A 25,848-nucleotide genomic window follows, 5' to 3' on the forward strand; every position below is an offset into this window, starting at 1 on the left:
TAGTTATAAGATGAAATAATACACTTTAAAATTCAGACTGGGAAACATGATATATAATTTTTATGGTGAATCTTCTACATATTGTAGAAGTTCAAAGAGAATCTTTGTTCATATTTTCCTTGATTTAAACTAATTACAAGCTATATTAACAAGCCTTCTGGGTTCAATGCTTTCAATACATGACCCTGACATGATACATCAGCCCTGATCATGTTTCATGGACTTTAGCAACACAATCCTACATTTTAAAGTAAGAAAATTTCTACATAATCATATATAAAGTGTTTTAAGGTAAAACAGAGTTTTCAATATTCCCACAAGAGGTAAAAACTATGAAATAACAAATTCTGACAGAGCAGATATGAAAATAGACTAAAATATAAGTATGTGATAATGAATTTTTTAATCTATTGTTTATTGAATTGCAGATGGTGATATTCACAATTGAATAAATACATTAATGCCAGTAGGAAGAGAATTAGGTTAAATGTTTACCTGGACATAGTTGTGTGTTACAGAGTGCCTCTTCAGTATGGAGCCCAAGACATATGTCTCCTCCATATGCTGGGGCAGGGTTTGTACATGAACGCGTCCTCATATAATGTCCACCTCCACAGGTGGCTGAACATTTTGACCATGGTGACCAACAAGACCAAACACCATCAACTGTGAAGGAGATACAAAAAAAAGTTATTTTTTCTGATTCAGCTCATTTTTGTCCTGATTCATCCATACTTTAATTCTTATTTTTTTATTTTCATGATTAATTCTATAAATGATTAGTAAATATCTATAATCAGAATAACACCTTTCTGATTTTAAAAATTATACATATGTGCAAATATATGCACATATATATATTAAGACATTGAATATGTCTTATATAATGTCTGTATATAATAGTTCTAACTAATCAAGAAGCTTAAACTTAGGTAGGAAGAGATAAAAACTGCATATATGAAAGTAAAATAGAAACAAAAAAAATCTCTATATTCTTCAGTCCATGGTTCATTAAAATTAGGGTACACATTACAGCTGTGGAATAGGAAGCTTGTTTGGAGTTCACATCACTGTATATATAAAGGAACATCAGAGACCTTCCAAATCAACTCCATAGTCTAAGCTAGAAACTGAACACTGATATTCTGACTCCTGAGTCAATGGTGCATGTATGTATTGTACCACAATTTTCCCTTCTCTTCTGACAAGGTGATGGAATAAATAGTTATTGAGAAATCAGGGAATCCAGAAAAATAAAATTATGAAAAGCAAATAGCAAGTAATGGACAGGGATAGGAGGAAGTCATCAGCCACTATAATCTCAGATCAGTGATATTTAATCTGAGTTATACATATAAGGTGCCTTATTTGAATGCAAACTTTGTGAGAAAAGGAATAGCTTTATTGCTACCTTTATATTCTCAGCAATTACAACAAACTGTAGTTCACAGTAAAAATTTATAAAAGCTTACTGATTGACAAACAAAAGAACACAGTCTGCTAAGGAAGGACCACTTTATATGACAAGAATTGTTATAAACAGGAAAATAATAGAAAATATGCTTAGAAAAAGTGGAAAATATTTTTAGATTGTTATATAATATTATATGCTATATTATGCTCAAAAAGGTTTACAATATAAATATTAAAGGTTATATCATTTTAAAAAATTGAAGAGAATTGCTTATCTGCCCAAATCTTTCATAATTCTGGAGAGGTAGTGAACATATAAGAAAACATGGTCTAAAAGAAATTTTATAGGACAAAATTGCCAATTTTTATTTGAAAGTTTTGACAGTAAAAATCAGTACTACTAGAAGAAAATATGGATGTGAAAAATTCCATTAAACATCTTTAATATTTGAAATCTAAAACAAATTTCATTTCTAACAAGTAGTCAAAGTACATAAGTAGTTTTCTAAACAATAAATTACAAATTATCAATGACCATCTAAACAACTGTTCAAAACACTAACAATAAAAAAATGGAAATGAAAATGACATTAAGTATATATGTAGATCTATGTCTACATCTATAGATAGATCCATGTTTATATATATATTTATACCTATATACATATGTATGTATGTATATATATATATATGTATATATGGAAAGAGATTAATAGATATAACTAAGTAAAGATGGGGGAAAATAAATACTATAGGAGTTATGTAAACATAGGCATTCTTATTTACTAAAGTAGATCTGTGAATTTGTGACAGATCCAGGAATATGTGAAATTGTACAAGTTACAAAATTCTTCACATGCTTGAATCTGCTTTCTTCTATGTATCCAATAAGGACAAAAAGTTAATATTATTTCAGTAATGAGCTTCTTGGGACATAGGCTAATTTTTTGCCTGTATACAGCACTTACTTTTCCTATCTTCTTAAGACCTGCTAGATCTTTATATTATTGACAAAGACATCATTCAAAAGTTCAGGATGACATTTATGCCATGATAACAAATCAGACTAGAACTTTAGTGAAAGAGGCTGTAACACATATAACTTTGGTAATATATTTTAGATTAGTTTTATTCAGTAATAATGAAAAAATTCTCTCCAAAGATTAAGTGAAGCAAAGTCATCAGCTTCACTCTTCCAGTTATCAAAGTCTAGTGGCAAGACAAAAGTCAAGAAAACTTATCTAAAGTCAAGTTATAACATGTCAGTGGAACTAAAATTTTATGAAATCAATTTCTTCCTCATTAAGAAAGTGACATTTGTCAGAAATTCTATAAAATAACAGTAGCTCACAAATATAACAATTTTGGTGTCTGAGGAAAATCAGGACAGAGTAATGTTTCAGATCTGGATGTACCATTTTAGGGAGGATCATGAAAAGCAGAAGAGAATCCATCTTAGTGAAAACAAAATTCTGAAAGGCCTCAGGACTATAGTATAGGACTACAGTATATGAGTCCTCCTTGAACTGAAGATGTTTGGGCTGAAAAAGGAAAAAGAATGAGGTACTTACATTGTGAGTTTGAGTATATATACATGTGTTTGCATTAGGAGACCTTACAAAGATGATACGGTATATGATACAATGTAGTAGATTATTATATGAAAATGCTTATGAAATGATGAAGACCAGAAAGGCATAGTATGAAATTTGGGGAAGAAGAGGTAATAAAGATAGAAACTTCTAGAGGGATTGATGAATATGAATAGTTATAATGTGTGAGTCAAACATTTTTAAAAAGGTTGTAACAGTGGATATAAGTATTATGTGATTATTGCTTTTTTTGTACACATAAATATAAATCTGCAGTTATTACAACAGTCATATATACAGATTGAATTTTCTTTTTAAAAAAAATTATTCTAAAAACTTATTTTAAAACAATGGGGTTAAGTGAGTTGCCCAAGGTCACACAGTTAGGCAATTATTAAGTGTCTGAGGTCACATTTGAATTCAGGTCCTCCTGACTCCCCGGCTGGTGCTCTAACCATTGTACCACCCAACTGCCCCTGAATTTTATTTTTTTAATATAAAGACTGCTAGTGCAAAGATTCACTAAGCTACTGATCATTGATTTTATAAAGTAAAATCATTAGCATCTGGAAATAATATCAAATCAGAATGCTTTCAATTTATTGACAATGGAACTAAGTGAAAGAGAAGAAAATGACAAGATGTCTACATAGTATATTGCATTGTAGGATTAAGTTGATTAATAGTGTAGAAGTGACAGAGATTATTCAAGCTTCCGAAATTAACTGTGAGACTTTTGAAGGGAATCCCCCATCCCATTTTTCATCACAGTGCCTTGCACATAGTATTCAATCTAATTCAATAAGCATCCATCAAATAATGTGAAAGGTAATCTGCTAGGTGCTGCTTGTGAGTAGGCACTAAATAAATATCTATTTAATTGAACTGAAATATGCTAATTGAACCAAACCATTGATTGTAAAACTAGAAGTCAAGTAATCCCTCTTTTCTTATGCTTTATAGTTTTATATTTACACTCTAGCTTGTGGCATAAGAAGACAGGACAGAACAGGAATATTCCTATGATTAAATCTTAGTAATCACCACAAAGGAATTTCAAAGCAACAAAAGTTTTGGAATGAATATTGGACACTTGAATGTAAAACAAGATGCTTCAATATCAAAAGAATGCAAACAAACTTAGTGGAGTAGGGAACAAATAAAAATAAAATATGCAGAAATATCAGAAAAGCAAAAGGATGGGAACAAGCATAAGAATGTGTTTCCTGCATAAAAATAAATGTAAAGAATAAAGGAGTAAGAGAGAATAAAATTTTCAAGGACATAGGGATGGACAAGAAGAAGGAAAGGAAGTTAAATATTTTGAAAACCATCAAATTGTAGAAATTGAGAGACTATGTTAGGTTAAGGTTAGAATTTGATAACTACTGATCAAAACCAATAGAACATATTTTTTTACTTTAAAAAAATTAATTAGCAAGTCCATCAAGGTGATTATCTCTTATACTTTATGTTTCTTCCTTAAGGATATAATTTCTCTCTCATCACACTCAATTTGGATCAATGTACAACATGGAAACCATGTAAAGACTGACAAATTGCTTTCTGTGGGGGAGTGGGGGGGAGGGAAAATTGTAAAACTCAAAATAAATAAAATCCTTAATTTAAAATTTAATAAATTAATTAAACTTTATTTCCTCATTACTTGCAAAAAGAATTTCAACATCCGCTTTTAAAACTTTGATTTCTGAATTCACATCCTTCCTCCCATCTTAATCACCCTCATTGAGAAAGCAAGTTATTTGATATGGGTTAGAAATGTGTTGTTATGAAAAACATTACCACAATAATCATATTATAAGAATAAACATAATCTCCCCCCACAAGAAAAGAGAAACCTTAAGAAAAATACAGTTAAAAAATATACATCAATCTGTATTCAGAACATCAGCTCTGTCTTTTTGATGGATAATATTTTTACCATAAGTCCTTCAGAGTTGTCTTGGGTCACAACATTGCTGAGACAAGGAGTCATTCATAGTCGATTATCTCTCAGCAATGCTGATACTTTGTATATAATACATTTCCCTTTGCATATGCTACTGTAAGTATTTTATTGAGAGCATCATTATATTTAATAATTATAACCTTGAGTATGACTTAAAATCCACCAATAAAATCCCAATAAAAAGGGAATGTAGAGACACAAACATAAGACTGTAACAGCACTTACTATGCCTCACATGATTAAAAAAATAGCTATAGACATGATATTGGGAAAGCTATATTAAACTTATAAAATGTTAAAAAGAGATAATCAGGGCAATTATATCAAATGAGAATATGTCAATCATGGAAAAGAAAAGAATCCCTATTAAAGCTTCATATACTTTATGATATAGCTACTAAAATTTAAAGCAAAAATTAACTGAATCATGAAAGGATTTGGACAGAAAAACAATAATGGTTGTCAATTTTATCACTTCACTAAAAAGAGTGTGACAAATTCAAGTTGTTTCTGAGACAAACTACAACTCGCCAGTTTGGTAAAATCCAGTCATTCTACAATCTGGCTTCAAATAATTTTCACATTCTTATTTAATGTTACTGTCCTTTAAGTACTTTGTGTTCTAAATGAATTTAACTGATGAAGCTATCTCCCACTTATGAATTTCCTTCCTTTATCACCTCTTTTCAGAATTCTTAATATTTTCAAACTAAGTCTAGTACCACCTTCTACTTGAAGCCTTTTCTTTATCTTCCAGTTGGAAACTTTCTTCAAATTACGTCACACATATTTGTCTTTACGTATGTTTAGACCCTAAATAAACTATAATCTCCTTGAGGGTAGCAATAGTATGATGTTTGTCTTTGAATTCAGAATGACAGGAGTTTTACAAAATTAAATTAATATTAAGTTAGTATTAAATTTAATCAAATTAACATTAAAGTTGAGAAAATATGATGAAAACGCAACCTTAGATGGAAACTAAAAATTGCGTTGCTAACTAAAACCAAATTATAGAAAAAGGTAAAGAAGTTATAGACATATCAAAATCTTTGGGATAAAGTATAATCAGTCTTTAGAGGCAAATTCATATCCTTGGGTGCTTGAATGAATGGGATAGGGACTAAATAGCAAGAAAACATTGAGTTGGTTTTCTAATTCAAAAAATAAAATTTCAACAAATGAATATTCTCAAAATACTCCCCAAATCATCAAAATGAAAGAGAACATTTTTTTTTAAAATGAGCTAATCAAGAAGAGGCATTGTAAAAGTCCAATTATACCGATAAAGAAATAACAAATTTCACCAAATCTAAGTATTATAAATTGTCCGATAATTACTTAAAATAGATTATAGAAAAGCAAAATCTTTATCACAAAAAATGTATACAGAAAAAGAAGGAAAGAAAGAGATGAGGGAAATATCATTTCCATAAATAATTCTGAGAAAAGTCTGAAATCCAAGCAAGAAATTTGCCAAATTATCTATGAATAAGAATAATTCTTCAATTGATAAAGGGTGTTATTTGCCTATAAATGTATGTGCAAAGCAAGAAATATATAATCAGTTGACACATTGTTTAGCTCTGTCCTGTGCTAGGTTTTAGAACAATGAGTGCCTAGGACTAAGGTAATTAATAAATGCTTATCCACTTAAATTTTATGTATTTATAATTGATACAGTAATAACCACTGATTGAGATGTTACTATTCATTCAAATAGACATTTGCCACAGTAAGACACTAGCCTCCAATAAGAAAAGGGAGTTGGGAAGGTGTGTATGATCAGTTGTCATGTGAAAAATAATGTATTTATAATCTCTATTAAGAAAAGTGGTAATATTAAGATACTACTTTACACCCGTTATACTTGGCAAAGATTTTAAAAGATGCTAAAATTTAAAACTGCTTTGTCTGTGGGAAGAAAGATATACTAATTTATTTTAGGTAGAGAATGAAATGAATCACTCTGAGATAACAATCTTGTATAACATTCAGGAAAAACAGCAATGTTCATAGCACTTAATAGTGAGACTACTATGAAAATATTACTCCTGGTGATAGGGAGGTGGGGAAAAGAACTATAAAAACAAAAATGTTAACAGCAACATTATTTGTAATAGCCTGGGGGCTGGGAGGTCATATATAGTGGAGAAACTCCCTCTACCACTGTAAATATGTGTTCCACAACTTGATGAGAGAGTTGTGTGAAGTAATGAGAGGCTAAGTGACTAGTCCAGAGTAAAAGTTAAATAGTTACATTTAATGACATGAAATAATGACATACTGATGCAAAAATAACACTTATCCCAACAGGGTTGTTGTAGGATCCAATGAAAATGCACACACACACAATGCATGTGTACATGTGTGCACACATACATACACGTGCAAAATACATGTGTATATGTACATGTGCATATATAAATATATACACAAGATGTCTTATGTGCATATATATTGGTGCATGTGATACACGTATGCATGTGCGTGCACACACACACATATGGACACATACTCACTTTGCAATCCACAAAGTACTATATAAAAGTTAGCTATTATTATTAGCTAGCAATTCTGTGTCATCAGAAGAACTTTAGTCTAGGTAGTCTTGACTCATTATTTACATCTTAATCTACTGCCTCTAGCTAGTAATATAACAGCTAATAATAATAAACTGAAAACAAATTAATAGTCCAATTGTTGGGGAATGGTTGAATAAAACAGTATAACAATGTAACATAATAATGTCATGGGAATTTATAAAAACAACAAATTCTAGGGTATATATGAAGATTAATAGGAACTAATAAAGGGCAAAAAATTCAGAAAAACATAATGATGATAATAATATGTAAATTGAAATAATAATAGCAACAAATGTAGCCAAATTTAGAAAGGATGGAGGGGGAAAAAAGTAGAACAATTTAGTTGCCACCTTACTGTTTTATTATACTATAATTTGCTTTTTGTAAGAAATGATCTGCTAATAATATTTCATATTGTATAATCATTTTTCTTTTTTCTTTTCTTTCTTATATTCCTTATTTTATTCTAAAAATTGACTACCTTTCTCATCAATGTAACTAAAACTTTAAAAAAATTAAAGATAAAAAAAGGGGAAAGCAGTATTATCCTCTCCCTATAGGCTGATTTTGTCATCATGATAATTCATTTTGTTGATGAACCTTTGCAATGAAATTCTCACAGATTTAAAGTAGTAATTTTTTATTTATTAATAAGGTCACACCAAATTTGAAAAAAAATAAGTAAATTAAGAGCCTTTTATTAATTGTCCTATAACCAAAGAAGAGATGAAGATTAGTTTAGTAGCAAGTATGAGATAAAATATAGAATGTTGATAGCTTCTATTTACCCTGCCTGTTGCCTTTCTTTTCCCTCCTTCAAACTTCACAATGGAATTGAAGTTTTAAAACGTTTATGGAAATGTTTGAGAGGCAGTAAAATACAAGAATAATAGAGGATAAAAAGATATTAAAGTTCTGTTTTGCATTGCTGAGGGCATATTACCACCAATGAAATCATTGATAACTTCAAATAGCAAAGGAAGAATGTAATTTAAGATAGGTCATTCAAAACATGAGACATCATGTTTTTCCTAGTGGCTTTATTTGTGAATGCCTTGAAAAATTGTGTTTTATGGAGTTTTAAAACATTGTGTGTACATAAATATACATACATACATACACATATGTGTGTTTATAAGTATATACATGATGGACATATATAGTATCACCTAACATTTTCTGTCATCAATAATGACATGTTTGACATTTGTGAATTATCTAAACTAACAAAGCTTCTCTTTAAAACACTGATATTTTTGGCTAAAAGTCTGATTCCCTCATGTATTCATTTTACAGTCATTTATTAAATACTACATGGTTCTAGTACAGGACATAAAGTCACAATCTGACCCTAAATTGTCTTGTCTATTTCATCATCATTCCCATAAAAAAATAACCAATAGTTGGTACATGTATTCTCCTCTGAGATACTGGAACCATCACTTAGATTAATTGCTATCATTGTTCAACTTAACTCATGAACTTTTGCTTCACATATACTTCTACATTTTTATAAGAATTCTACATGCAATATTTTGTTGCAGACATGTAAGGGGAGTGGAAGAGTTCAGAAGCCAAAATGTAAAGCAGTCCTTGAAGTATATGAGTATATCTGCAGTCATGATCCAGTTGTTAAAAGTTTTCTATTTTCAAAGGTCAAAAGAAATACCAAAAAAGTAAATCCTCTTTCAATTTCGATATCCTGAGAACTAAATTTGTGGGAAATGGTTGTTTTCAATATTATGAAAACAATCTTGTCATTGACTCCTTTTCTCTTGCTTGACATAAAGCAAAGCAAAACAAGAAAAACTTTATGTGGTTTTCTCAGTCTTCCACATTTCTAATAGGTTCCCTGAAGCCTGGAATATCATTGACTTCTACCTCCCACCTTCTAGTCTCATCCTGATAATGTAGAATTCTCTGCTGAGATTTTACTGCTGTAGAAATTATCTATTTCAAAAGGATGCTCTCTCTCTCTCTCTCTCTTTCTCTCTCTCTCTCTCTCTCTCTCTCTCTCTCTCTCTCTCTCTCTCTCTCTCTCTCTCTCTCTCTCTCTCTCTCTCCCCCCCCCCATCATCTGACAGATCTGTTACTTAAATTTTAGAATTTTAGGTAATAACTTGAGGCTAAAAGATGTTAAATAATTTCTCTTTGCTCATACAGCTAGTAAGATTCAAATCTAGAGTTGGAATCCACTTATCTGTGAAGACAGGTTCAGCACTCTTATCTCCCTCTGCCCCACCATTGCCTTATCTTACTCTGATTAAATGAATTTGGCAAGGTCAACTACCTTAATTTTTCTGATAAACAACTTCCTTATCCTATATGTTTTTAAGATAAAGGTTCTAGTCTTCTGTGTGTCCAATTAGTATTTCCTAGAACATTTCAGGGAAATTTTTCCCTCATTTAGATCTATTATTACCATAGGCCTGAGAATAATTTCCTAATGTCCTGAAAGAGTCACTAAATCTTCCCAACCTATTATAAGTAATGAGGAAACTCATCATTAGATATGAAAATGTTAGATTTTACGGTGTCATGTTTCTTTTAAAGAACACAAAACAATTTCCCATAACTTGCCCATTTGTACATATTTTTATAATTTCTGATAAAATTGCAGGGATTTTTATTTCTAAATTTTTATAATGGAATAAATGGAGACACAGAGGAAGAGGCTTGCCTAAAATTATGCTGTGAAACAGACAATGATCAAGGATAAGAATACAAGGTCTGGGATCCCAACCTAGTGCTCTAAAGTTCCAGTGATATCTAGAATCCTTAAACTCCATGCAGGTATGGGGGAAAAGGGAGAAGGAATATTTGAATGTGTGTTCACTATATAGGATACAGGATATCCCAAAAGTCATAATATAGTTTGAAGCCTTTAAGGAATCAATAAAAGACTTTTGGGGATATGCTTTTTTAGCTGTAGTTGTTCTTTTTGTTTTCATCTCTTTAGAATGTCCCTGACTTAATGAGTCTTTCTGAAGAAAAAATCCAGTTTTCTTTTTTAATTTTTTAAAAAAGTATTTTTAATTTATTTTTGTCAATATGCACATGTATATTTTTAAGTTACAAAATTTCCTTCATCTTCCCTTCCCGTCCCCTCCCCTCAGCAGCAAACAGGTTAGCATTGTACATATATATTTTGATAATCATGTTTGCAGATTAGTTATTTTCAGTATGAGGAATTAGGATTAAGGGAAAGAGATACATAAGAGATAATTTTTATAAGTGTTCATCAGATTCTGGAGGGGTTTTTTGTGTGTGTTTTGTTTTCTTTAGAAACGCAAAATTTTCAAGGTACATTTCTCTGTCTTGAAGACTTAAAACAGACATTACATTTGAGTCTGAAACTATCAACTAAAAAACAACAATAAAATAACAAAATGTACTTGAAAATTATTAAGCAAATCATATTGTTAATCAAAATATACTTCTTTAGTATATGTGTGTCATGAATGAATGATGTATGACATATATATGTATATATATATATATATATATATATATATATATATATATATATATATAGACTCTTCTACTATAGAAAATATACCAGATTTCTTGCTGATCTCTTCTTTATTTGAATTCTAATGTAAAAAAAAGTCTCTGCCATAAAAATTACTTCTTCAATATTTTAGTAAACTATAATTTCACCCATACTGGTATTCTCTCCACCAAAGCAAGTCTCAAACCCTATAATAATTTATTATATGGACTTTGGGAGTATCTGTGTCCAAAAAATTAATCATCCTATCATTAACAGGAAATAAATCTAAGCGTTTGACTGGGCTACTGGAGCATTAACCACATAATCAATTAATCAATCAATCAAACAACAAGCATTTATTAAGAACTTCTTATGTACTATTCACTGTTCACATGTGCCAGTTCATCCCAGATCCTGTACTAAAAATTGTTTTAAAATCTTTGAACCTGAAGAACTTTTAAGAATTCAGAGACATCAATATAGCCATGACTAGCTCTCAGAGAGATTACACAATTTAGCTTTTAATTATAGCTGTCCAATAATGTTCTCCATTTTTTTGTTGCTGTTATTGCATGAATGACTTAGTTTATTAACCAGACTATAAGGTTCTCTAGTGAAAGACTGTTTCTTTGACTTTTTTATGTTGATAAAATATTGCTTTCAATTAGAACCTTTTCCCCTTCCTGCCATGTTTATCAAGCTACCATAGCCATAGGAACAAGTAAATATGCAAGAAATTTAAAATTTAAACTTAAAAAAATGTGTTTATTTGGAATATAGATTGACAATCTATAGATACTTGCTAAGTTAATACCTGATTGTTCAGATTTAATATGCTTGCCTCTCTAAATCTTGTAAAGTCTGAAAGTCCATTTTCCACATAAATCCTATTCAACATAAATTTTATTTTTCCTCCTAGAACTGTTCTTTACCAAAATGAAAGACAATTACAGTTAAATTTGATCAAAGGAGTTTATGCTTGATGCATTAGGTTTTAAAGGGAATAAGTAAAAAACTCTGTGATGGCTTTCATCTTTTTTGAATGTTGCTTAGCAACAGAGGACCATCTGTTTTCTCTTCCTTTGTTTTGTAGAACTGAAGTGCTTGATGTAGAATCAGTCTTGTATTGAGGAAAACAGGATTTTTAGAGAAAGACTAAGATATATCCACAAGTTTTATGAAATCTGACTGTACATTTACAAATATTATTTTGATGAACACCATAGGAGAAGAGAAGACTCTTATTATGGAAAGGAAAAGTCTTTTAAAAACTTTTGAGACAAATATTATTATTATGGTTTATGATGGTAATTCAGGAAGTTAGGTCTAGAAATTTCTGATGCATCATCCTTAAGGAGTATGGACTTATCAATAAGTCTCATGCAAGGAGAGAGTATTACATATACTCCTCACACTCACATACTCACACACATTATTACACATAATTATTATAAAATATATTATAATTTTAAAATATTGACTATTTTAAAAATCATTCTCATCTTGTTTCATGGAGTTCAAATGAAATAATTCAATGATAAATTTCTATTATTCTTTTATACTTAATATTTTACAGACTTCTGCACAGATGGAGAAAATATCTGCTTTTTCTAATAACATATTGGAATAGGCATTCATCTTCTGTAGGCTCAATGAAAGCAACTCTAGCAGTAATAGGCAGCACAACAAAATATAATTCATTCTATTACCACAATGTTCTTATTTCTTTTGCTAGGACTTTTTGCTTTGAAAGGTTGTCATTCTATTCAGTTTGGATTTGGGGTACTTGGTATGGTAATGTTTATCAAGAAAGCTCATCTTAAATATAGTGGGCAATATTTCTCTCCATAACAATGATCTTGTTCCAGTGTATATTAAATTTTTAGGAATATTTTTAGCACTTATATTTGTCAAATGGGGATTTGTTATATATTTGCTTATAAAAGATTTTGATCTTTAAGTATCATTTTGGCAATAAGGTCATTTCTTGTTAGGTTCAACGTGTCTACAGTTTGAAGTAGCAAACACAGACATTTTCTTTGCCTGGAATTTCAGTCTAAGCATACTCATCTTCTTTTTAAAATAATTTGAGTTATTAATGTTATTTTTGTCATTTATTTTATTCCTAGGTATAATTTCTGGAGTCTGAATTAAATCAAGATTTTGAATAACTTCAGGGTCTTCAATCTCTTCTTCAGGTTTTAAGAGAGCCTTAAATACATTTTTCATTTGGATTAATCTAGACCAGCATCTTGCTGGGTTTTTGCCAGACATACATAACTACAGTCATAGTCTCAAAGTATTGGTGTTTGTATTTCACTCCAGTTGCATCCCCTTATTTTCCATTCTTTCCTTCTAACTCCACAATAAGGATGACATTTTGGTCTTTGGAAGTTATTCAGTATTATTATTGCTGTTACTGATATAGGTACTATATCATCAAGAATGGAGTCTAAAAAAAATTCCACATTTATCTAGGACTATCACAGCCATCTAATTTTCTTTAAAGTTCTGTATAAGTAGGATTAAACACAATTAGTGTTCAATTTTAACTGTCTCTGCCAATGAGCTTGTTAAATTGGAGTACCCGGGAAAAACAACCAGAGAAGAAAGATGAAGTCATAGGACAGAGAGGAAGAAGTTCAATTGGCACAAGAATAGCCTAGAGTAATAAATCTAGAAATTTGAAGAATTTTCAAGTTCTCTTGGAGAAATTTATATTCTACCATTTGGAATTTTTTAAAGAGGTGACCAGAGAATTAATTATCCTTGAAGACATACATTTGAGGATGTGCTACTGAAGAACTGATGATAAATCTCCAATATTTTCTAGAATTTATTGTTTTTTTGAAAAAAGAAAAACAGGAGAAATCCATTTTAAAATATTAAGACTATGGATACCCCTATTCACAATGTAAACTTGATGGATAGAGAAACTAAAAAAAAATAGCATTTGAGTTCAGACTTCCATCATTTAGTTTTGTTATTTTAATGAAATGTCTTTGAGATCATCAGGGACTATCAAAGCATCCAATTAGATGAAAATGATGAATCTCTATATGGTGATTACAGAGGGGAGATTGGTTCAGGAGATCCTAATCTCATGCTTCCTTTCTCATCTTTGTTTATAATGTAGGCTCCAAGTCACTTATTTCACCAGTTCCCTTTTCATTTATGATTCAGAGATATCTGTCAGTGACCTGTGAGAAAGGTCAATGATTTTTAATTTTCTCTGGTCCTATCTATATCAGTTGGCATAGAAAGAAGTATGAAACACATGTTAGAGGAATGACAAGATGACATAAGGAAAAGAAAAATATATGAGGAAGAAGCTGGATTTATTTTTGTTTATGAAAAATATGCTTGTTCATAATCAAAGCAAAATTACAGAAAACAAACAAAACAAAGCAAAACAAAATAAAGGAGAATAGGGAGAAATGAGTTTGTAAAGGTTGTTTAGAATATGATTCTAAAGACCCTTGGTAATTGATTGGTAAAGTGGGGAAGAAGCATAGAACAATTAGAAATAACATTGAACTATGAATCCAAGAATCCAATTCTAAATTCTCCAACTGTTGCTTACTTTGTGATTTTGGTGAAATAAAAAACTCTGGGATCTTAGTGTAAAGTGAAGTTGAAATACATGGCCATTGTGGTTCTTCCTTGATCTCTGTCTATGGTTCTATACCGGATTTTACATTTCTGAAATTCTTTTGCAATTGGATGGTGTAGTCCTCAGTATCCTAAAATATGCTATTTATGGAATATGAAAGACAAGATAGGAGACATAAAGAGTTTGAGCTTGGAAAAGAAAAGGATCTTTGAAGCAAGAGTGGTAGTCTAGGTGACTACAGCAGGAAAAAAAAGCACACTGAGGATTGGCATTTAAATATTCATACTCTGTTCAGGTATACACTTTAATCATCTTTTCCTAATTGCCAAAAATACAAACAGTTTGCGATCAATGTAATGCCAAGTGGTATAATGGTATGGTCATAAACCATAAATGAGATACCAGTCTTAGTTAGGAAACTTGCTTTTCCTTTGAATGTTTTGAGAAAAGAAGTAATATTATTAAGACTGTACTTGACTAAGCTTTATTTGCAAGTGGTATATAGGACAGATTGGCATCAATAGTCATAGAAACATTTTATAAAACTATTGCAATAATCTAGGCTAAAGATAAATTCTCATCTAGAATACTATTAGAAGGAATAAAATAAAGGAAAAAGTGGGGGAGAACTGTCTAAAAACTAGAAAAAACTTCAATTAAACATTAATTGCTTATAGACAAGGCACAGTGCCAGCAACTGATAATATAAAAATTTAAATGACAGACATTGGAAATGAGAACTGCAATTAATTACACTATGTTTTCTAAGCTTAAAGGAATGTAAAAATGAGAGTACAGAAATAGAAATAGGAAAATCAGAAAGGGCAAATATTTTGAGAGAAGATGCTGAACTGGGATTGAAACACAGATTTCAAGGGTCAGTTGATCAGGAGAGATGTAAATTTGGAAATAAATCTCTCACCAATGATTAGAATCAGGTTTCTATATTTGAGGACCATTCAATTGACTCCCCTGTCTCATAAGAATTAAAATACAGAGGTAGGTGTGTGTGTGTGTGTGTGTGTGTGTGTGTGTGTTTTGTGCTGGATATTCAAATATAATCACAAATCAGATGAATCTCATTTGATGGGATTAATAACTTTATATTATACTATTATATTTTATTTTCCTGTTTTGAAACTTCTACATATATATACACATTAGTCATTTATGTCTTATTTTGAGCCTGTATCCTTAATTGAAACACCTTTATTATAATTTTAAAAGTCCAGAAAGGTTGAGAAATCTGTTTGTGTTATACATATGTTGACTGCAATTCATCCTATTTAAGAATGTTCTAGAATACTAATAGAAATTTATGGATCACATAAGATTCTTGACTAGCAATTATTTTCTAAAATATGCATGTTTACAAATGATTACTACTTTCCTTCCTAGCAAGGTATACAGTCTCATTAATAAAAAAAAAAATCTCATTTTCCAGAGAAGTGTTGAAAATTTGGATTATTTTCACATTCTAGGAAAAAAAAATTATGACTATATTGCATGTCCTAGTAAAAGCCTTAAGCAATAGATTTTGTGCTATCAATTACTTAATGAAATGAAATCATTTGCATCAGAATTATTTAACTTAATACAGAATTATTGAGAATAAATAGAAAATTTTAATGTCATTTATTTCCTTCTATTAGATACTGCAACATAGGGAAAAACAAAACAAACCAACAATTCAGTCACATATTTTTGGAGTTTGACAGTTCCTTGGGGACATCAGTTACTAAAGATCAACTCTTATTTTGTTAAGGCATCTGAAGTTCAGAAAGACCCAATGACTTGCCAAATGCCTTACACATTGCTAATGGGAGAATCAAGACTTGAACTCATGTTGCCTAACTCTTCATCCTTTCTGGAATAGTTTCTTTACAACTCCTAGAAAGAGGTCACAGAGGAACAACTATCTAATATAAATCTGATGCAAATTTAATTTTTTTAGGTTTTTGCAAGGCAAATGGGGTTAAGTGGCTTGCCCAAGACCACACAGCTAGGTAATTATTAAGTGTCTGAGGCCAGATTTGAACTCAGTTACTCCTGACTCCAGGGCTAGTACTCTATTCACTGAGCCACCTAGCCACATCCAAATTTATTTTAATTAAACTATAACTTAATTAAACTATAACCCTCTATTCCTCTTCCCACAATTAAGAGATACATAAATAGAGGTATTGAATTTCTGGTTTGATTGGTTGCACCCAGAAGATTGGAAGAGTTAAATAATGCAACCTAGCACAGTTTGTATTCCTTAAGAAATTTGGTATGAGGTTTCAACATAGGCATGTTAACAAATGGGGGTGGGGATTTCTATCATTGGCTATAAAACAGTTAAGACTTTTAAAAGTCAAATCAAAGGCATATTCCCAACAACCTACTTCTTATATGCAATCTTGTTCCTTCATTTGAAGTATTCCTTTAGATTTGCTTTGTACCTTAAAAGTGGAAAGTGCTCCTAAAAGCAGTATTATAAGAAGTAGGAATAACTTCCTCCCCAAAACACTCTTTTTGGTTTGTCTTGTGGTTTGGTGAATGAAGCCTGGATCATTTTTCAGTGATGACATCTAGATCAGTATAACCTTAAGGGAATTCTCTTAATAAACAGTGGGTAGGTGATGCCATGAGTCCCTGATCCTAATACTTTTCATATTACTTTACAGGGAAGACAAGGTCCTTTCCCTTCTGTATCCTCCACAGAAGACAAACTCTTTCAATAGAAGAGAAAAACCTCTGCTAAGCATTTATTAGCAGTAAGTAAAAATGATTATAGTGATGAGAAAGAGAGGAAAAGAGCTGCTGGGAATTCTGGACAATGCATGCTTCACTTATTGCAATATGTGATAATATGCAGAAAGGACCTTCAAGACAGTCTAGTCCAAGTGAATCACTGACAAGTGATTTAAGTGACAAGATCACACAAGTTAGTAATTAGATTATAATGATATTTTTCTGACTATTAGATCTGCATTCTTTTCATGACATCATTTGTTATACCTGAATCGTTATAAACAATTATTCTTGAGGGTACATTATCTCAATTACCTTAACCAAACCCAGAACTTCTTAATTTTTTAAATCCTGGGCCTCTTTGACAGTCTGGTTAAGACTATGAAAGGACCTATCTCAGAATAATGTTGCTAAATGTGCAGAATAAAATAGTGCAAAATAAATACATAGAAATACAAAGGAAACATATTTCATCATAATACAATTACAAAATACAAAGTTTTTAAAGACAAGTTCATGATGTCAGTTTAAGAACTCTTAGTGGGCATTTTCAATTTAGTCAACTATGCATTTGAATAAAAAGGTAATTCTGCACTATCTTCAATAATTTTTTATATTAATATTCTATATTTCATCATTTTCAATTTTCTGTTAAAACTCTATGAAAGTCAGATGCAATCAAAATACAGTTATCTATCTATAACCATATGTGTAATTGTGTGATTATGTACCAGTTAAAATCTCCTGAAAAACTCCTTTGGAAAACAGCTAGTGTGGGTTTTATAATTTTGTTCTTCTGCCTAATGGAGAGGCAAAAAAAAAAAAAAGATAAGAATTGCTTGGAGGAAGGTGACATGTTCTTTTACCCATCATGACCAAGTTGATATATGAGAAACTATACACACCAGAAAAGTCAATACGGAATAAATTAAATAAACATAACCTGACCACATACTATTCACATGGCCATATAACAAGCACAAATGCCTAATAAAACTCCTTCAACAGCTAGAATTTCTTACAATTCTCTTAGTGTCCAGTCTTTTCTTATGTGGTATATACTTACCTGGACAGGGCAAGATGTTACATTCCTGGTATTCCAGTGATGGACCAAGACAAGGAAGTCCCCCATATTTAGGTTCAGGGTTGTTACAGACTCGTTTACGGTTTCGAATTCCTCGACTGCAGTCTCGACTACACTGGGACCAAGGAGTCCATGCTGACCAAGCACCATTGATGGTATGGGCAGAATACCTTCCAGATCTCAAGAAATCCCCAGAGAGCCCTTCAGAAAAAAAGTAAAAAGATCACTATAAATCAGTCAAACAACAAACAAAAACTTACAGTATCAAGCCCCAAATCCACTAATTTTAATGTGTTTATTTTGACTGCCTTCTTCACCTTAAGTTGTCACTTTGGTACTTCAATTCTAATTACTATCAAAAGATATTAATTTCAAACTAAAAATAAATATTGCATGAAAAGAGACTATAATTTAAGTTAATTTTCAACAACAGCTATTAAATAAGGACTATAATTAAATAATTTATATATGTGTCAAAGTTTGCCTAAGCAGTTAGTTGGCCCTAGATAGATGGTTGGATTTGGAGTTTCAGATTGAAGACCCAAATTCAAATCTTAGTACACATTAAATAAGTATGTATGATTCTAGGTAAGCCACTAAACCTATCTGTGCCTGAGTTTCCTCTATAAGACTGAGAATAATTAACAGTACCTTCCTCACAGGGTTGTTATGAGGTTCAAATGGGATCATATGTGTAAAAGTGCTTTTCAGACTTTAAAGGCTTTTACAAATGTTTTCTATAAGATAATTTGATATTAATTTTAAATGTTTCCATGTCATGTTATTTTTCTAAGAAAGGAAACATAATGTTTATTCTCCTCTATGGAAAGGTGCTGAGAAACTCTACAGCCTGCAGGTACCCACCGACAAAGCAAGGGAATTTAATCACCCTTAGACAGAAAGGAATATATCACACTTCTGTTAAAGCCATCAACCTGGAAATATAGAAATGATTCTGACTTTTGCTAAACCTTTGCCTTCACCTATTCACCTTTTGAAAGTGAATTAAATGCTAGTGAAAGGTAGTAGATTAACTGCCAAGGAATCAGTGATTGCTGAGACTGAAATCTTCCATGGAATTAAGGGGGCAGTTACTTTTGACAAACTTAAATCGCAGGTATATGTACAATTCACTTTGCTAAAAGATAAATGATGAACCAATTGGCTAATAGGTATAAAGAAAATTTTAAAAATAACAAAACTATAAATCATAAATATCTATTAAATAAAATGTGCCCTAATGAAAAAATGAAGCAAACGCAAAAAATTCATATTTGTTTCCCTTATTCATCAATTAAAAAACAATTTTACACAAAAATTAGTGATAAAATACCAGAGGTATTAAAAAATCAAAAAATTCTGTAAGTCTGTAATCTTATCATGATAATACAATTATTCCTAGTGGTAGATGAAATGTTTGTCTATTTTGGTCATTATCAATAAACAAGCATTCATTTAGCTCCTATTATATGTCAGAATCCATCAAGGGAAAGAGAATACAAGTATGTAGAATGAAATAATCTTTACTTGAAAGGAGTCTGCATGTCCCTTAATCAAGGAAATCTGTCAGTCCTGTTAAGTTTCAGTCACAGGGGATGGTTGCAAATAGATAGACAAATCTTTCATCTCACTGCCCTGACCAACACTGTGTAGTGTAATGGAAAAGCTCTACCTATATATTTGTTCTTAGAGACAAATTTTATTGTCCAGTCATGTCTAACTCTTTATGACTTCCTGGACTACATCATCTTATACTCTTCATGGAATTTTCTTGGCAAAGATATTGGAATGGTTTGCCATTCCACTTCCAGTAGACTGAGTGACTTGTTCTGGGTCACATAGAAGCTATATTTGAACTCAGGTCTTCCTGACTCCAAGTCAAATTCTTTATGCACTGAGCTACCTACCTGCCTCAAAGACAGAAGACAGACTTCTGAGGTGAAACCAAGATGATGTGTGAAGCTATGAGGCTCATGGAGCTTTTCCCAAAACAACTTTAAATGAAACCTTTACACAGATCTTAAAGGTAAGAGCCCCACTAAAAAAAAATAGTGAAATGAGTTCTCAACTCAAGATATCATGGAGGAATTTCAATAAAGTTCTGTAAAGGGGAAATATAGCCCAGCATAGGCAGGAGAGCAGGAAAGCCATAAGGAGTCTCTTAGCTACAGCACATTCTAGGTCCTGGATCAGAAAGTCAATGATGAAGCAAACATCAGCGAGAGTTCCAACCCCAGCTTGGAAAACAAATCCTTCCTGGGAACACTGGGGAAATAGAAGGGACTGTGTTGAGAACAAATTTCTTCATAGGCAATATCAGTTCCTAATCCCAGCACAAAAACCTTGGGATGCCAGGAGCAGAGTTCAATGATCAAAATGAGCAAAAAAACTCAAAAGTAACCCTAACCATAGAAAGTTGCTATTCTTATAGGGACAATAAAAACACCACCTCAGGAGAGAAAAGCAATTACAAATTTCCTGCTTAGGAAAACTCAAAGGATTTTATAAATTGGCCTCAAATCCAAAAAGGCATTTGGAAGAGCTCAAAAAGAATTTTAAAAATCAATGAAGAGAAGAAGAAGAAGAAAAATGTAGAAAAGAAATGAGAGCCATACAGGAGAATTATGAAAAAAGTAACAGAAGAAATCAACTCCTCTAAAAGTAAAAATGACAAGCTGGAAAAAGAATGCAACCCATCAAAAATAAAATTGAACAAGAAAAAGGAAACACAACTGAAAAAACCCGTAAAAATTACAATTGGACAAATGGAAATTGATGACTTTATGACTTTATGAGACACCAAGATTGCATTAAACAAAACCAAAATGCTGAAAAAATAGAAGAAAATATAAAATACCTGTCAGGAAAAATGACTGACCTAGAAAATAGATCCAGAAAAGATAATTTGTGAATTATTGGACTACCTGGAAGCCTTGATCAAAAAAAGAGTCTGGAAAATATTTTTTTTAGGTTTTTTTGCAAGGCAAATGGGGTTAAGTGGCTTGCCCAAGGCCACACAGCTAGGTAATTATTAAGTGTCTGAGACTGGATTTGAACCCAGGTACTCCTGACTCCAAGGCCAGTGCTTTATCCACTATGCCACCTAGCTGCCCCTGGAAAATATCTTTTCAGGAAATTATAATGGAAAACTGCCCTACTATCCTAGAATAAGAAGACAAAATATTTCTTGAAAGAATCTATCAATAATCTTCAGAAAGAGATCCCAGAATGAAAACTCCATTTGAAGCCAAAATTCAGAATTCTCAACTAAAGGAGAAAATGCTGTAAGCAACCAAAAAGAAGCAATTTAAATACTAAGGAGCCATATTAAAATTATGCAGCTCTTATCAGCTTTAACATTAAAGATCTGTAGGGACTGGAATATGATATTCTGGAGAGAAAAGGATCTTGGATAATAACCAAATTCAGTATATTCTTTCAGGGGAGAAGATGAATTTTCAATGAAATGGAGGTATTTCACAATTTATTGATAGATCAGCATAGAATAGAAAATTTGATCTTCAAAAATCAAGCCTCAAGAGATGTGTAAAAAACATAATGGAAATGGGGAAAAATGCTAGCCAACACCATTAAATTGGATATGTCCCTTTATAGGAAGACAATTCTTATAACTTTTGAGAATTTTATCTCTTAGGATAGTTAAAATAGACATACTTAGAAAGAAGGTATGGGTATAGATAAAAGTGGTGATGTTTTTAATCAATACTTCAGCTTATTAGGGTTGAATACAGTTGGATGGATTGTACTTAGATGGTCTGTACATAAATAGATTATGAAGTGATCTTGGTTTACTTGATACTTTAGTATTATAGGGATAGAGGGAATATACATAGAAGGTCGGGTCAATAATGGATCAGGAAGTGATTTTGTTTTACCTAACATTTAACTCATGAGGATTATATTTCTATAGAGAGTACTTGGAAAGGGTGTGTTATAAACTGATTATAATCTGATGTTGTTTACGACTCTTGAGAAGTATATTTCTAATGGGTTAGAAAAAGGGAGTGTATTTAGGGGCTGTGAGTATGAAGTGGCTATAAGATAATGTTGCTTATAAAACAATCATTCAATCTTGAGATTTGTACTCATATCAGGAGAGATAAAAGATGTATATATTCAAAGTAGAGTTGTGGGTACAAGATAGAGTGAAAACAATCAGGATAGAAGACAAGAAGTCTAGGCATTAGAGGATAAATAATATCACATAAAGTGGCACAAAGACCTATTATAATAGAGGGAAAGAAGGGAGGTATGAGTACTGAATAAATCTTATTCTGAACAGATTTTGGCCCAAAGAGGGAAAATATGTATTCCCAATTGGGTTTAAAATTTCATTCTACCCTACAGGGAAGTAGTGAGGGAAGAGGGGAAAAGGGGGAAGAAAGGAGTGATAAAAGGGAGGGCAGAAGTAAAAACAAAAGTAAAATTAAAGTTAAAAAAGTTAAAGTGGAATGGGAGAAGGAAAGGAAAAGTACTGTCAGGAATAAAGGGTTGTTTGAGAGATAGCAATCAGAATCAAAACATTAGTGAAGAGGGATAAGGAGAAAGGAAAGAGAATAGCATAAATGGGAGAAGACAGCACAGAAGAAAATGCAGAGTTAGTAATCATAACTTTTATTGTGAATAGGATGAACTCTCCCATAAAACAGAAGCAGATAGCAGAGTGGATTAAAAACCAGACTTCAACAATATGTTTTTTCATCTTATTAATGCATGAAGCATTGGAGAACAAAGCTAAAAAACTAAAAAGGAAATACCTCTTTTGCTTAAGATTACATTCTTCTAGAGGGAGAAATAATATCCATGTGGCTAAGTAAGACAAGAAGAATGGAATAATTAAACTCAAAGGAAGGATCGAAATCACACTTGAAGCAGAGAGATACACACAGGGCAAAGGTAAAAGAATGTATCAGAAAACATTATGCTTCAGCAGCAGTAAGAAAAGCAAGAATAGCAATCCTGATCACCACAAAACAAAGGCAAATACAGATTTCATTAAAAGCAATAAGGAAGGAAATTACATCTTCTTAAAATGTACCAAAGGCAGAGGTAATATTATTTTTTGAAAGACCATAGGGTTAAATGTCTTGCTCTAAGTCACACAGCTAAGTAACTATTAAGTGTCTGAGGTCACATTTGAACTCAGGTTCTCCTGAGTTCAGGGTCAGTACTCTATTCATTGCATCACTTAGCTATCCCAGTAATATCATTTTAAAACATATATGCACCAAGTAGTATAGCATTCAAATTCTTAGGGGTCAAGTTAAATGAATTACAGGAGTCATACACAACAAAATTATAATAATGGGGGACATCAATCTCCCTGTCTCAGAATTAGATAAATCTAACTTCAAAATTAAATAAGAAGAAAGTTAAGAAGATGAATAGAATTTTAGAAAACTTAGATATGATAGAACTCTGGATAAAACTGAATGAAGATAAAAAGCAATATATCTTTTTCTCTGAAGGGCAGGACACCCTCTCAAAAACTTGCCATGTACTAGAGCATCAAAACCTCACACACAAATGCAGAAAGGCAAGGATATTAAATGCATCCTTTTCAGATTATGATGCAATAAAAATTACACATAATAAAGTGTCATAGAAAGATAAACCTAGATAAAACTAGAAAAATAATTGAAAAATCCACAATTAAATAACAAATTAGAAATTCTGAAAATGATGGCAGAAATTAAAGACAGAAGAAACAGACTCAGATTTCAGTTCTATTTACATAGTACTTAGATAACTTGGTGAATCATTTCTCAGGGTCTTGGTTTAATCAGGGATAAAAATGACCTGATTAGACTTCAGGACTTATGAAGTGATAACTTAATTTCATTAACAAATCATAAATAAAATCCTCTATCATTTGACATTTTTTATGAGATGCAAAATGGATAGTCCTGTTAACTTCCCAACAACAGTCAATTCATTTTCACTTGATTGGCAGCTAAGTGAAATAATTGGAAATGGAGTCAGGAAAATCTAAATTCAAATTCTACTCTACTAATTTTCTTATAAGAAAGTTGTATCCTCTCTCAATCTAAGTCTCCTCATCTACAGGATGAAGATAATAATAGCATCATCTTACAGGCATATTTGGAAGATATAATGAGAAACCTGTAAAGTGCTAGGAATACTTTAAAGTGTTTTTGAATGCTACCTATGATCATGATTGCCTTTATATTTCTTATTGTGTGAGCATCAGCATTGTCCCTCTAAAATTAATGTAGTTACTCCTGATATGTTGCTTCAACTTAATTGGACATTTTTAAAAACTCTTATTATGTATGAAGCATTGGAGAACAAAGTTAAAAAATAAAAAAGAAATAACTCTTTTGCTTAAGATTACATTCTTCTCGAGGGAGAAACAATATGAATGTGGCTAAGTAAGACACAAAGAATGGGATAATAAACTCAAAGGAAGGATCCAAACCAAATCTTCTCAGAAAACTCGAGGAAGGGTTAAGAGGTTAAGAGTAGCAATAGAGAAAGAGGTGAAACTTAAAGGTAAACTGTGAAGAAAGAAAATAATTTTGATAGATGGGTATATGAAAGCAATAAATTCCAGGTGTGAGAGATGTTCTGCTTGAATACACAAAAGGACAATGGGGCCATCTGAAGTTTAGTCAGTGTTCTAGTTTGGCTGGAATATAAGCTGTGTGAAGGAAATAAGATATCACATAAGGCTGGAAATATACCTCAGAGGCTATGGCAACCATTGTGTAATTTATACTGCATTAGATTTGGAGTTAGTAGTCAGTAGTCACCTATTCATTTGAGAATCATAATGTCTTAGTTACTTAAATCTATAAAAAAAGGGATAGATAATAATAATAAGTACACTTCCAATCTCAGTGGATGGGAAAATGAATAATAAAGCATAACAGAGAAGTATGGAAACAAATATTTAGAACTTAAAAGGCTATCAGAGGTAATCAAATCAACTCCTTCACACTGGAGATGATCACAGAGATTCTGGAAAGTCAACCACAGGCATATAAGTACTCATTAATTAAGATGGGATTTGAACCCAGGTCCTCTGATACCAAATAAATTGCTCTTTTCACAACATTTTACCTCCCATAAATGAAAGTGATTCATGTTGGAACTAAGTTTTTCAGGACCTTAACTACTAGGGTTTTTCCCCTACTTTTATCTCTCAAGCAACTAAGATTTTTTTTTCTTAATTGAGGAATAGAATGCTTTGAAAGCAGGGAAATCAGCAGGAAGACTTGAGCATGAGGAAGATTATTTTGGTAAATGTGTGAAGACTGAACTGGAGAGGTAAGAAATGGATAGCGAGGTGACAGTTAAAACGATCAAGCTGAGTTGT

At 31.6% G+C, this 25,848-nt stretch overlaps 1 protein-coding gene across 3 annotated transcripts in view; it reads right to left on the reverse strand.

Moving 5' to 3' along the window:
* The window catches only part of SEMA5A (semaphorin 5A), a 712,145-nt gene that overhangs the window by 71,793 nt on the left and 614,504 nt on the right, over positions 1-25,848 (reverse strand). For 2 of the 3 annotated variants that reach the window (XM_074208090.1, XM_074208089.1), the window contains exons 18-19: positions 18,471-18,689; positions 469-666 (exon numbers count right to left, since the gene is read on the reverse strand). In XM_074208090.1, coding sequence (XP_074064191.1) covers positions 479-666; positions 18,471-18,689 — 407 coding nt within the window. In that variant the 3' untranslated portion in view covers positions 469-478. Of the gene's footprint in view, positions 1-468; positions 667-18,470; positions 18,690-25,848 lie in introns of those variants that run through there. The other variant, XM_074208091.1, reaches the window with a different exon arrangement.

Source organism: Macrotis lagotis, chromosome X (genome assembly GCF_037893015.1).
Source record: "Macrotis lagotis isolate mMagLag1 chromosome X, bilby.v1.9.chrom.fasta, whole genome shotgun sequence".
NCBI classification, from domain to species: domain Eukaryota; kingdom Metazoa; phylum Chordata; class Mammalia; order Peramelemorphia; family Peramelidae; genus Macrotis; species Macrotis lagotis.